The sequence below is a fragment of the Mchenga conophoros genome, linkage group LG6 (assembly GCF_057382185.1).
Source record: "Mchenga conophoros isolate Kocher_MC1m ecotype Shallow Benthic linkage group LG6, M_conophoros_male_GT1.1, whole genome shotgun sequence".
NCBI classification, from domain to species: domain Eukaryota; kingdom Metazoa; phylum Chordata; class Actinopteri; order Cichliformes; family Cichlidae; genus Mchenga; species Mchenga conophoros.
Window position 1 is genome coordinate 17,623,635 of NC_140531.1, and position 13,821 is coordinate 17,637,455.

At 41.8% G+C, this 13,821-nt stretch overlaps 1 protein-coding gene across 2 annotated transcripts in view; it reads right to left on the reverse strand.

Annotated features, from left to right (window-relative positions):
- Window positions 1–13,821, reverse strand: part of arhgap10 (Rho GTPase activating protein 10) — a 51,495-nt gene that overhangs the window by 5,727 nt on the left and 31,947 nt on the right. For both annotated transcript variants that reach the window (XM_085276552.1, XM_085276551.1), the window contains exons 18-21: window positions 13,067–13,226; window positions 10,629–10,770; window positions 5,686–5,851; window positions 653–754 (exon numbers count right to left, since the gene is read on the reverse strand). In XM_085276552.1, the coding sequence (XP_085132678.1) occupies window positions 653–754; window positions 5,686–5,851; window positions 10,629–10,770; window positions 13,067–13,226 (570 nt within the window). The remainder of the gene's footprint in view (window positions 1–652; window positions 755–5,685; window positions 5,852–10,628; window positions 10,771–13,066; window positions 13,227–13,821) is intronic.

A 13,821-nucleotide genomic window follows, 5' to 3' on the forward strand; every position in this document is an offset into this window, starting at 1 on the left:
AGTTTGTGGTCACAGAGTTGTCAATACAACAATGCTCAGCCAAGTTCCTGAATTCAGAAGAATTTTGGAAGAATGCACTCATGTGGAACCGCATTTGGAAAAACGAAGACTTTTATTTCGATGAAAACAACATTGATGGATTGCCCATAGAATTACCACGCTGTTTGCATACTCCTCAGCAACATCTGAAGGCACCGAGAATGAACTGAGCATTTATTTGGAGGCAGGCAGGGCAATTGATCAGTGCAATGGGCTGACATTGCGTGCACAGTCCCATCCACTTCTCTCAAGGTACCATTTGAGGCTTGACAAAGGAGAAGGTTGCTGCTATGGCCAATGCTTGTGTGGCATTCAATTCATCAAAGGTAACCAAATCACACAAAGAGTGAACAACATTAAAAAGAAAAAGAAGGAAAATATTGATGTGAAAAGCTGCGCTGATGCTAGACGATTGAGACACGCAAGATAAGAGCAGCGAGTTAGTAACGGAGGAAGTGATTTAAAACAGGAAAAGAGAGCGAAAGAATTTTTCCGCATGACATTCAAACATGATGCGAGCGTGATAGTGAACAATTCAGACAAAACAGCACGGAAGAGAGGCCAACTGCAATTACGAAATTAGAGAAGAAACTAGCAAAGAGCCCTGTCTTACCTTTCCTCTTGCCTTTCTTTGTCAGAAGTAGCTTTGGTAGCAGCAGTTTGACGCTCTCCTGACGATCCAGGAGCAGAGCAGGAGGCTGCTGCTGTGGCAGATCTGCAAATAAAACAGAGCAGCTTAGTCACCACAGATTCCATAGTGTCGTCTGCTGACTGAAATTATGGTCAGCATTATGTAATCCATCGGTTTCCCGCTTTGGATTTTTGGATTTTTAGCCGCTGACGACTTGTTTTTTTGAACACTATGAGAAAGGGGCGTCTCTGACTGGAATATTGCACAATTTATAGTTTATTTAATTCTTAATTCAACCATAAAGAACAAAACGAAACATTTAGACTTAGAATTAGCGTTTAGTGAGGTCATAAATCAAAAGAGAAGTAGGCTCATGTAACCACAGGCTTCTGTACAATCACTTGGTTTTGCAACTAGAAGAGTCACCCCCTGCTGGCCATCAAAAAGAATGCAGATTAAGGCTAAGGACATCTTATACATACAGTAATGTTGGCATACTACACTATAGCACGGAGTCACATTTCCATGAAAACAACACGATACCAGCATTAATGTTCTTGTTCACGCAGCATTATAATATAAATGCAATTGAAATATATGAACTCAAAGGTTTATTTACTCAAATGTGATTTTTTTGTGAGGAAAATGTGCTTGGTGTAAACTAAACATATACCGATCAATTTAATTTTATTTCACCAGATTCCATTAAATATAACATTTAGATATACAATATAGCAAAATCAGAAGGAAAACTTTAATTAGTTAACGTCACCATCTTGAGCTGATTTTTGTGTGTGTACCCCGTGAAGAGGTTCTCAAGCCATTATGCGTTTCTTTTCTTGGTAAAACCTGTACCTACAGTAGTGAGCGCAGGTTCTGCACAGTCACACGTTGACTGTAGTTTTATCTGTTGCAGTAGTAGCTGTGCTTTACACTCGTTGTCAGGGCCAACAAGTCTATGGCCGACCTGAAGGACTGAGGTAGGGGTCCTGATAAAGGGAGAGTGCAGCAGAGGAGAGCAGGAGTCTCAGCCAGGCATCCCTCTGTGCTCCATGCCTGCCCCAGGGCCAGTGCTAATACAGCACATAATGAGCAAATTGCTCCTAGCTGCCGCTCCCATAGAGACGTTAATAAAGGCAATTAGAGGGAGCAGCTGGGGAGGGGCTGGAGGTTGAGAGGATGTTGTGAATAGTGGTTACGTTGGCACTAGTAGACGTGGGGGGAGAGATAGCCTTAAGGGAGAACATGGCTGGGGATGTTATGTGGACATAGGTGGAGGTGAACACAGCGCTGTGCTCACGTTTTCGTCCCACGCCACCCCCTCGCCTCCCGTAGTTGCTTTCTTCCCTCATTTCTTCCGCTGCTTCTCTCAGTGCTCTTGTCCATCCCCAGCGGTGGCTGTTCTGTTTGGGCCTGGCCTGACTGTGGGTGATTTATAGCTCTGCAGCAGTGTGGGGCCACTGTGGTGCTCAGCTGCTCCACATCAGCATGGGGGACAGTGCGCTGCAGTGCAGCAAATCCACTCATTAACCTGGTCCCAGGCACAACCACTGTCCGCCTGGGTCGAAGCCAAAAGAGAGGAGAGCCGAGGAGCGCCAACACTTGACCCACCAGCAGGTGAACTCACTCACATACACGCCATATCCAAAATTAGATGATATTGAAAGGAGAAAATGTCAACATCCACATATTTCAGAAAAGTTAAATGATCTGTCTGACTGTTTCTCACAGCTGGGAAGAGGATTATGCAGCTCTGTGAAGATCTTTAAAATAAACAGATATCTAAATAATAATAACAGAATAAACAGTTAGGGAAATCAGGGAACGCCACATGGTTGCCCTAGAAACTTGTTAAATACATCAGAGGTAAATGGATTTATCCAAAAATTGCTTTCACAATTACAGCTAAGCCAAAGCGAGGGAAATCGTTTACCGTTTCTCTTCAGCAAAAATAGCATCGAGCATGAATTGCTCTTCGTTGTTTTTTACCCGTCACAGGCCTAGCTAAGCCTTTTCTGTAAAGATGATTAAATACAGTAAATAGGGACTTGAAAATGCAGTGCATGAAAGGCCTGGATGAAAATCCCCTTTCAGATGCCGGTAATATTTATCACAAGAGTTTTCTTTAAGAGTATTAAGTTGTGAGGATGTGTATGTATATTATATTGAGCAGAGGGCATATTGTAAAAACTAAAGGGCATCATTATATCAAACTCAAACAATATTGCAAACACGGAATTTCAAAGTGAACAGCACCTGGAGGTCTTCTGGTTTATCGTTATAAACATTGGGGTTATCACACGTTATCACGCATTGCACAGCAGAGGACTGCTGCTTCTCATTACTGCAGGAATTTCAGCCTGGAGGATCCAAGCCTTGTTGATCCTGGCGTGGAGCTAACATGGGGATGAGCGGGGCTATCGACCGTCTTTCTACCAAAGGACGAAAGGCAGCGGTGGGATTTAGTACTGTTTCTAGTAGAAAGTGGGATCAGACCTATAGCCGAGCTGCTCGCCCAGCAATCTCCAGTTTGGGTGGGCAGGAAATAAGCTCTGATCCACCATTTTAAGATCCACAGCTGTCTGCCAGTGGGAGGCTTGGAGGGCTGGAGGTGGGGCAGCAGCACAGAGATAGAAGGAGGCCAAAAAAACAAAACAAAAAAAAGGCCAGAAAATGTAACCTCATTGGGCAGCACTTTGGGCAACTGAGCCGCTGGGAGAAGCTGTGAGTGAATTCAGGGAGAAGAGGAGAAATGAGGCAAGACATGGAAGTAGACAGAGAAGATAAATCGTGCAAATACCCACAAAGAGTTACTGTATGATACAGTGAGTCAGGATGCATTTTTTTTGTATGACCATGCAGATTTTTGCCATGCTGCAGGACAGAGACTAAAATATGTTGCTTTCCAGGTGCGCCTTTGAGCACGCCAGAGAGCAGATAACACATTTCTGAGAGTGGCTGGAAGTAATGCAGCAATTGCCATCCCTACTGCTCTTTTTGGCTACGACTCACGCCGAATCCCTGGGTTCCACGCCAGAGAGCTGCTGTGCTAACAGGTCTCTACCATCTCACATGCTAAGATTTATGAGCGAACAAAGCCAGGGCGACACCCTGTGACATATGGCGCAAGTCTTCATAAAGGGACAGGGGCTGCGGCTATAAGGGTAAACAAGATGAATATCTCCCCAATGTCAATACGATTTACACGGCCAACGCACGGCCACCTGTCTCCCAAACAAATAAGAGCCGAGATTTACGACCTCCTCCTGGTTGCTCCTTCCGTCCTCCAATATGATGCCACATATGTGGGAAAGCACAAAAAAATAAATAAATAAAATACCCACAGGGGAAAAAAATAGAGTTGGTTACATAAGGGCTATAGAGCCTTGTCCGTCTAATCCTGCAACTTAGGAAAAAAACTAAACATGCCTACACTCACAGGCGGGCAGGCACCCACAGAGGTCACAGAGAGAAGAATCACATTGTCCTCTGTCAAGGTGTGAGGAGGATTTGTTTTTATTTTACAACTCTTTTCAGCTGATGGAAAAGGAGAGAGGGACAGTGAATGAGGGAAAAAAAGACAAGTCTATTCCAAGGTGAATGTGTAGACATGACACAGCAGAGAGTCTAACATCTGCAGCATAACCCAATAATTCATCTCTCACATCAGCATTCAAGACAAGTCATAGGCTGAAAACAACAAAAAGGACCAAGGACTTAGCAGTGAGGACAGAAAGGAGAAGCCAGCGAGGGAGAGAGAGGGAGAGAGGCATGGCAATGGATTCCAGCTATTAATGCATTTCCCATCTAGTACAAAAGAGTAATAGCAAGAACAATGGGGCTGACACTCCAATAATTAATTCCACTTTACCTTGAATAATCTGTTATTTAATTAAACTCAAAAATGGCAACTGCGTAATGTGCATTACAGGTTAGCAAACGCGTGATTCACACGAGAACTGAGATGCTCGTTTTCCACGATTCACAATGTTCAAAAATAGGTAAGTGTGCATTATTAATAATGATTGTTTTATCTTGCCAAGTATGCTTTTTGCCCAGAGTTGTAAAGAGGGAGCTGAGATGCAGCTGCTAAGTGCAGAAAAGTGCAACTGCTTCCCATGATGAATGAAACCCAAAGTGTTTACATGAATTTCCTTTTTAATAATGTCCACAGGAAGAAGTTGCTGGACTTTTGGCTTAGAGTCGCTATTCTCAGGTTGTTGCTGAAATATGTGCGCCAATATTCAAAGTATTTCATTCTTCATTTTACTCCGCAAGTGTGCATCAAAGTTACTGTCGAGCCAGATGATGCAAAACTGAAAGGGTGTGAAAGGGCATTTCAATTTTCTGCCAGCTGAGGATGACCAACGGTGCCCTGAATCAAACGCTAACATGTTGCTAAAAGATGTGCTTTTCTAAGGACTGGACGAGGGGAGCATCGAATCCCCGATGGTCTGATTAAACTACACCGGTTTGAACTGGAAGACAAAAAACCTAAAATCCAATTGATTTAATGGAAGATTTCTGCTCCAAAAACACTAACAAGAGACTAAAAAGAATATGAATATACATAAGAACAGGTTCTCACAGAATCACAGTAACCACGTCAATACAAAATGCAAGTGAATAAAAAGCCTACAATTAAAATAATGTCCTTCTCTCTTATTTGGAGTTTGCCTTTTCCTCTGAATCATCCCCTACACTTCTGAGAAGTTCAACGATTCATATGTTAAATGAATCAATACATTAAGTGAGAGGAAATTGGCCCAAAGACTGATTACCAGACTAACAGCTGTGCTTTGGAAGCAAAGACCAGTTAATTAGAAAACACTCTAATCAAACATTAGTTATTAAAAACAGAGTTTACCTTTGAGAATGGGATAACTTGATGTGAAGCACTACTAATTTGAAATCATTTTCATTTGTGGCCTGATAGCTGAAGATCTCACCTCACAAACATGCATTCTGAGCGCCCGCATGCGACATATCGATTTGAGACTTAGTGAAGAACTCACCCGGAGTTGCTGCCTGAGGAGAGGCTGGCATTAAGAGGGGCGTGGTCACTCTTCTCCATATTCACCTCTGAGGCCGAGGCTGATGATGACTGCGATGACACAGATTCATTGCTGCCCATTGATGTCTCATCTGGAGCTGGGCTGGAACTGTCTCCCACTGTTGACACTGGGATAAACAATTAACATGTGTTTGTTTGAGTTAATTACATCTTTTTAAATAATTTTAGTCAATGGTAAAAGGTTCAGTCTGCTCAAGCTCGCCGACGATAAAACAGATGAATAATTTATCAACACATGAAAACAATCCTGCATCAACAAGGGACTTTGTAAATCAAACTGCTGTCAAAGCAGGCGAGACTTACAACCAAGTTTGTGTTGTTCGTTACACTTGTGAAGTCATAGACAGGAACCTAAGAGACAGCTGGGAGAGCCGAGCTCTTGTTTTTCACTTTTACTGTGACGTAAAGATTGTGCTTTTAGGAGATGAGGGAGGCACAAAAGGATAAATGTAAAAAAACAAAAAAAACAAAACCACAAAATACAACATTTATCTCTCCCCCGATAAATACATCAATTATGAAAATGTCTAAGAACTGGCTTTGTGTACAGTACAGTGATAAACTCTTGAGCCACCCTCATTTCTTTATATTTTGCTAATAAAATAGGAAATGTGTGCAGTGATTTATTGAAACATGTGCAAACATACATGGAAGTACAATATATAGGCCAAAAACAGAGTTTGTACATTTCTAATGAACTTGAAAGTCAATATTTGTTATGAACACAGCCTGATCTTTCTTAGGCAGCTGCTTCAGGAATAGTTCTCCAGGCTTCTTGAAGGACATTCAAAGCTCTTCTTTGGATGTTGGCTGCTGGCACTATTCTCTCAAGATGATCCCACACTGCGTCAATAATATTGAGGCCCGAGCTCTGGGGAGGCCAATCGATGACCAACAGTGTTACACTGTGAGTTTTTCTATCCAAGTATGCTTTTACTGCGCCGGCAGTCTGTTTGGGATCATTGTCATGGTGAAAAATGAAGCAGTTGTTGTTACAACTTGCTTCTTATACGCAGCACTAGATGTGAGCAGAATATTGTTGCTAGCCTACTGTTCAAGTCTTTTGTTTAGAGGTGGAAACCCACCAAAAGAAAGTTTGCTTAGAAGGTGGTGATGTCAGGATATAAATCTGGTTGTAAGAGACAGAAGATGGCCTGAGGGTCTGCACCAAAGATTAATTTATACTGTAAATCATGCAAAGCTTCTCTAGTGGAAAAAAGTTAAAGTTAAAAGTTAAAAAAAATCTATTGATTAAACTTGAGACCACTTTATAATGAGAATGAGTTCAATTTATTTTATGCATTATTATATAATTTTATCTACAGATTTTGACAGTACATTTTTTTGTAAAGTGCTCTAAGAAAAAGATCACATCTGATGAAATAAATATTAAAAAAGCAAAACACACCCAACAGTAATAAACTGGCAGCTAAATCTTTAGCACCTTTTACATTTTAATTAAATCAGTAACAAACATGCAAGTGATCTGTAATCATCTTGAGAATAAGAGCCTTGTAAACCACAGTTGTTGGAAAGCTTCCTGACACAAATACTCTGATTAAAGCACCTCTCTACGCATAGCGTGCCGTCACATCTGCGAGGATATCAGACACCCAGCACGGCACGTAGAATCATAAGAAGAGTCACACGCATACATAAACACTGCTCTCTCTTACCCACTTCAGCATTCTTAAATTGCTTTTACTCTTATTATGTGGGACCCATATAAAAGACACAAAGGTTAAAAAAGGATTATGCCTTTCATCCCTGATATTAAAATACCCCACAGTAAAAGCTAGCACAAGGGAGACAAAGAGAGGCAATCTGGTAAGCAGATTTAGACTCCTTTGGTATTGTGTGTGTGTGTGTGTGTGTGTGTGTGGGGGGGGGGGGGGGGGGGGGGGATTTAACTGGCTGTGGATCAGAAACTGCTAGAGTTAGAGTGTTTGGGTCAGTGGGTCAGGTGACCAGCTCTCCTGATGTACCAGAGTGGGACTCTCTTATGCTGCAGTCTCCCAGTCAATCTTTAGAGAAAGTAAATTTTTAAGTAAACAAAAACACAGAAAAGACCCAGATGCAAATCCCTTCAAACAGTATTAGAGAAAGAAGGTGATTAAGTTTAGTGTGTCATCTGTAGACACTGTTATTCTGCATAGCACTCATAAGGGAACAGACAGAGTGAGTGATTTAGAGCTCAGCAGGGATCAGCGGTAAATACACTTAGTTGCCAGTTTATTTGTTACACCCACCTCAAACTAATGGATACTAATATTGTTGCCTGAATGCATCCGACAGTGATAATGTTTAGTTTTTGTTTAAACCGCCCATTAGAAAGATGCTGATTCGACTTCATGATAATTCTGGATATTTTGACTTTGTGTTTCTGTTCAACAACACTGTATTACATAAAGCCTAACCTCCTTGGTGCACCTCACAACCTGGCAACACTCTATTATGATAATTAATGCACAAAATATGTTAGAGTATGAGTGTACAAATTAGCACTAAAATAAATTAGCACTAAAGTTTTCCCTTTTCAGGTTCTTTAAGACAATACATGTTGGATTTTAAATTGCCCCTCAACAGAATCTCAACTGGCAGCTTCCTTGTGTAGACCTAGAACCAGCGTAGACCCCCCTTTTCCTTCAGAACTGTCTTAATTTTTTGCTGCATAGATTCAACAAAATGCTGAAAACATTCCTCAGGGGTTTTGGTCCATATTGACATGATAGCGTCACAAATTTGCAGAAAATTCTTTTGGCTGCAAATTGGCGGCTCTATTGAACTGAGATCTAGTGACTGTAGAGTAGAGCAGGGCAATATGACCAAAAATATTTATCACGATATACATTTGAAAATTTGCAATAACGATATAACTGACAATATAATTAACACTAGACAAAATACTTTACAACTCCACACCTTTGTTAGTGCAAAAAAACCCCCCCAAACATCAATATATTTTCACTTAAACAAGCAGCTGTTTTTTTATGTGCATTAAAGTTATCTAAAAATGTAACAGTGCAAATTCCTTGCTGACAGTTTAACCAAAAGGCATTTCCAGTGGAAATTGGCCGACATATCCTCAGCATAACCATGTATAATATCCACAAAACTTAAAAAGAGGTTATACACACACAATACGGTAATATTATGTTGAAGTACGTATCACTCCGCGAGGCGTCTGCCTACGATAGCCGTAATGCTCCAACAATCCATCAAGTGGTGCGGCTTTGTAGCTTAGCAAAGTCGTACTCAAACATTTGATAGATTTTCGAGCGCCGTGTACGACATAAAATCGTTTCGAGGTCAGTAAACACAACCGGAATTCATACATAAGGCACACGGGATTATAAGGGGCACTGTCTATTTTCAGAAAAATCAAAGGATTGATTTTAAGTGTGCCGTGTTTTCCAAAAAAACACGGTAATAACGACGGCCCGCTAGCATGCTCTACCAAAAATAGTGCTTTGTTGTGTATCTGACGGACGAAAGCTAAACCAGTTCCACGCCACTGAAGTTGCAGCATTTTTACAAACCAGTTCTGGTTCACCCGTTTCATTCAACGATCCGCTTTCGACCTTCTCATTTTCCGCCATGTGCGTATGAAAGCAAAGGCACTGCGCATGCGCGTTTTACCCATAATCTATCGCGATATTTCATTTTCTTATCGTTGCCCAACATTATACCGGTATTACCGTGAACGGTATGATATGGCCCAGCCCTACTGTAGAGGCCATTTGGGTACAGTGAACTCATCGTCATGTAAAAGAAATCAGTTTGAGACGATTTGAGCTTTGTGGCGTGGTGCGTTATCCTCCTGGAAGCAGCCATCAGAAGATGGGCATGCTGTGGTCATAAAGGCATAGACACAGTCAGCAGCCATACTAAGCTAAACAGTGGCTTTTTGAATGATGGTCAGTTGGTACTAGTTGGCCCAAAATGTGTCAAGAAAATATTTTCTGCACCACTGCACTACTACCAGTTCGAACCACTGATACAAGCCAGGCCAGCTCTATGCTTTCATGTTGTTTGCACTAAATTCTGGCCCTGTTATCTGAATACTGCAACAGAAATCGAGACTCATCAGACCAGGCAAAGTCTATATAGTTTTCCATTTTGGTCCAGCAGCAGCCTTGGTTTCCTGTTCGTAGCTTAGGACCGACATCCAGCGTGGTCTTTTGCTGCTGCAGGCCATCTGCTTCATGACTTACTGAGTTGTGCATTCCGAGATGCTCTTCTGCGTACCTTGGTTGTAACCAGTAGTTACTGTTGCCTTCCTCTCAGCTTGAAACAGTATGGCTATTCTCCATTGACATCAACAATACATTTTTACCCTCACTGTATAGTTTCTTTCTTGTTTCATCTCTGTAATCTCTAGAGATGACTGTGTGGGGAAAATCCCAGTAGATCAGCAGTTTCTGAAATACTTTGCTATATTCTATAGACCAGCCTGTCTGGCACCGACAACCGTGCGACGATCAAAGTTATCGGTTTGAGCTTCAGCAGGTCATCTTCACCATATCTACATGCCTAAATGTATTGAGTTGCTGTGTGGTGTATCCACATATCCGCACATGGAAATGGAAGTAAAATAATATTTTCCAACATAACAGATTTATGTTCAGTTCATTTGCACTTACTAAAAGTCTCAGGGCAGGTATTACTCACTTGTTGCCACTTAAGACCTCTTGGGCCCTACAAATGAATAAATGCTAAGTGAGATGCTTGCTGAATCACTATAGTGCTTTACAGCTAAAGTGAGGAGCATTTGAACTTCTAGAGCAAAAAAATAAATAAATTCCTAAACACATTCACAACACCTTTTATTTAACACACCGAGAAATGTGAAAATATACAGGTACAAACTTGTACATCTCTTACCATTCTGAATGTCAAGGGCTTGCGGATTGTAGACAGCCAAAGGCCGATTCTGTCGACTCATTTTCTTGGACTGCCTCGTGGGAGCACAGAGCACTGGGGCAGCAGGTGAGAGAGGGCATGACTCGGGAGCATCTGTAAAGATCTGAATACACATGTGAATAAGTCTGTAGCAAAACACAGCATACACAATGCAGATACTCCTAGACTGTTGAACTGCAGCATGTCCTCAACTGAACCAATGTGTTTTGAAAAACTCACACTCTTTATGTAGTTGTGGATGGAAAAAGATATTTGCAGCAGCAGCAAGTTCTCCTAGGAAAAGTTGAGCTGCTCATTGATTGGACCCTATAAACTGCATGTGAACAGATTCGTGTGTGTGTGTGTGCGCATGTGTGTGTGTGTGTATGTGTGTGTGTGTGTGTGTGTGTGGCCAAAAAATTAAAAAATAACTAAATAAATAAATAATCACTTCCTCATCTAGAAATCCAGGGCTAAGTTAAGGTGACGTTTTTCCTCCGAAAAAAATTGACCCAAAGTCAAATAAACAAGGTTTGGACTTGAGGAGGACTGGCCAACTGGCAAAGCCTGTTTACACCGGGCCCGTGTTTACATATAAACTTCTGATGTGGAGTTAAAAGAGAATAGGGCTGCAGAGAAGAGGAAGTCTCAGCAGAGCCTCAGAAAGGATCACAGATGAGGAGAGGAGGGAGGTAGGGAAGGGAGAGGAGAGAGAGAGAAAGTGAGCGAGAGTGTGAACGGAGAGGCAGATAGAGGAGGGGGAGGGGGGGTGGGGGCATGAGAGAAAAAGTTTGTAGGAGAGAGGCAGATAGAAAAAGTGAGAAATCTGATATGGCTGAGAGTTTGTGCTGCCTCTCTCTTCCCCTCTCGCCTCTCTCTGCAGATGGAGGTGAATGTAAAGCAGAGTCTACTGTTGGTATCTGGGGGTATCAACAGTCTGGAGTGGGACTCAGCTGTGAGGGAAGTTAATGCCCGTCTGTCTGTCTGCTCAACTTTTCCCCTGCTCAAACATGCTGTACTTTCTAAAATGCTCTTGCTGCATTCTAACACTACATCTTTTATCACCCGGCCAGTGCTGGATACCTCTAGGTAGTCTAAGGACACTAGCGGTGCGCGCGGGGCTGGCTGGTGTTGTTTTTGCTGGTGTTGTTTTTTCTGTATTTTCTCACACCCCGTTTTAGATTTGTGAGTTTGGGTGGAGACATTATTCGCAACACGCCTCTTCTTCATTTTAATGAAGCTTGGAAGGAAAATAAACACGACGAGCTCCCGGTTTCATCTGATTCTATGCAGCGAGTGCAGCTCTGCTCCAAACAGATTAGAAAACTAATCTCAAACCTTTTTCTCTTCTGACACGGAGAATTATCCCCGTTTGAGGATTGACACCGATTAATGACATTCTGGGGGAGATTACATGATCCTGTGAACTACAGGTTATGAAACAACTCACAGCCAAAATAAATGCATTCAGACAGGCCTTTCTGAATGTAATAAAATGTGTGCAACAATCTACGGAGTAATCAAAAGGCTGAAATTGAAGAGAAAACCATGTGTTTGATTCTGGTAGAAGCACTTAGGGCTCCCCCTATTGGAGAGCCACAAAAAAATATGTAAATTAAACTAACATCGAGCTTCTCTGCGCCTCAATAACTGGGTGAAGGGTATTCTGTCCAAGCATGTTTCATTATCTGAGCTCTATGTCAACTCGGAAAAGCTTCCAATAGCCACAAATTACCCCATCATCTAGTATGATGTATGTTTTTGCCAGAACACTTACTCAAGAAAGCAAAAAAAGGTTTTCAATGCACACGTATAAACCACCCTCACCAAAAACAAGAATACCTGCAGAAGAAAAGAGCATCACATCTCCCCTAATTGAGACTCTTATTCGATCCAGATGAAACTCTTCTGTCAGACATAGTACAGTACGTGCACTTCTGTTCCAGCAGAGAAGTACCAAATAATAATTTAGGAAGCGAAACACAAAACCTCTAACAGTAATAAAGCGCCCCGTTCCAAAAAAGACTCGCAAACACATTTTTTGCTGCACTAGCACATTTATAATCTGTCAGTTTCGAGTAATTATGCACCACATAGGTAGGTAAACAACAAGGTGCTGTGAGCAGCTTACTGATGTCATGTCACCTCAGATTTCATTTCGTGCTGTCACTTGTTACCTGGCGCTGCCTACAGTGCTTAGGTTTTAGTGAATATAGTTGTGGACTGCGAATTGCAAAACAGTTGTATAGAAAATGTTGCACTCGCAGGATGAATCCAATGTGAAGAGTCAACGCAGTTAACGTGTGTACAATCAAAAAAAGTCAATAGAATACAATAGAAGGATATTCCCATAGACACTTATACAGTCTATAGAGTGCACTCCACTAGGCATATGATAGATTATAAAGTCTGTGTGTTACCTTTTCATGGTGTTCAATGAGGATTTCCACCACAATGTTTTGGAACTTAAGGTCCATGATGGCGGCGACAGTCTCCTCCTGTGGCCTCATTAATGTGGGTCCAAACACCACGCCCAGGTTGGCCACGGTCATCAGATTCTGCTTGCTGTGTGCCGCCACGCTGGGGAAAATAACCACTCACATTATAGCCGCTTAATTTCAACTAAACAACTTAACTTCACAAAGACAGGGTAGTCCAAGAATAAAAAAGGGCAGAGCTCCAGTAGCGTAACTGTAATGGGTCATTATTTCCCCCTCCCCCCAAAAAAGTTACATAAGCAGATGAGAAAGGGAATCCAAAAATAATGTTAAATAAAGGCTTAGTCGCTGGCTGAAAAACAGCCCTTGAACACAAGACAAGTTTTTTCTACCCTTCAAAACTGGAGGTGGTAAACCACCCAGATCTGGATGCACTCATCTTCCAGCTCATTAAATTAGTAGATGGTGGCCTATGCAACAGCTAGTTCAAAGACATTTTTAAACCCAATGTAAAATAATGAATTTGATGCCAGCAACAAATCCCAAAAAGTTAGGACAGGGCCAATGCTTATTGCTGCACTCCAGCATCTCTCCTGTGACTGGTAACTGAGGAGACCAACTGCTGTAGTTTTAAAAGCCAAACGTTTCTCGCTTGAGATAGGGTTTCAGCTGCGGGGCCTCCTTTGTTATTTGTATTTGTATTTGTAATTTCATTATGACGCCAATCGGCCCTTTCA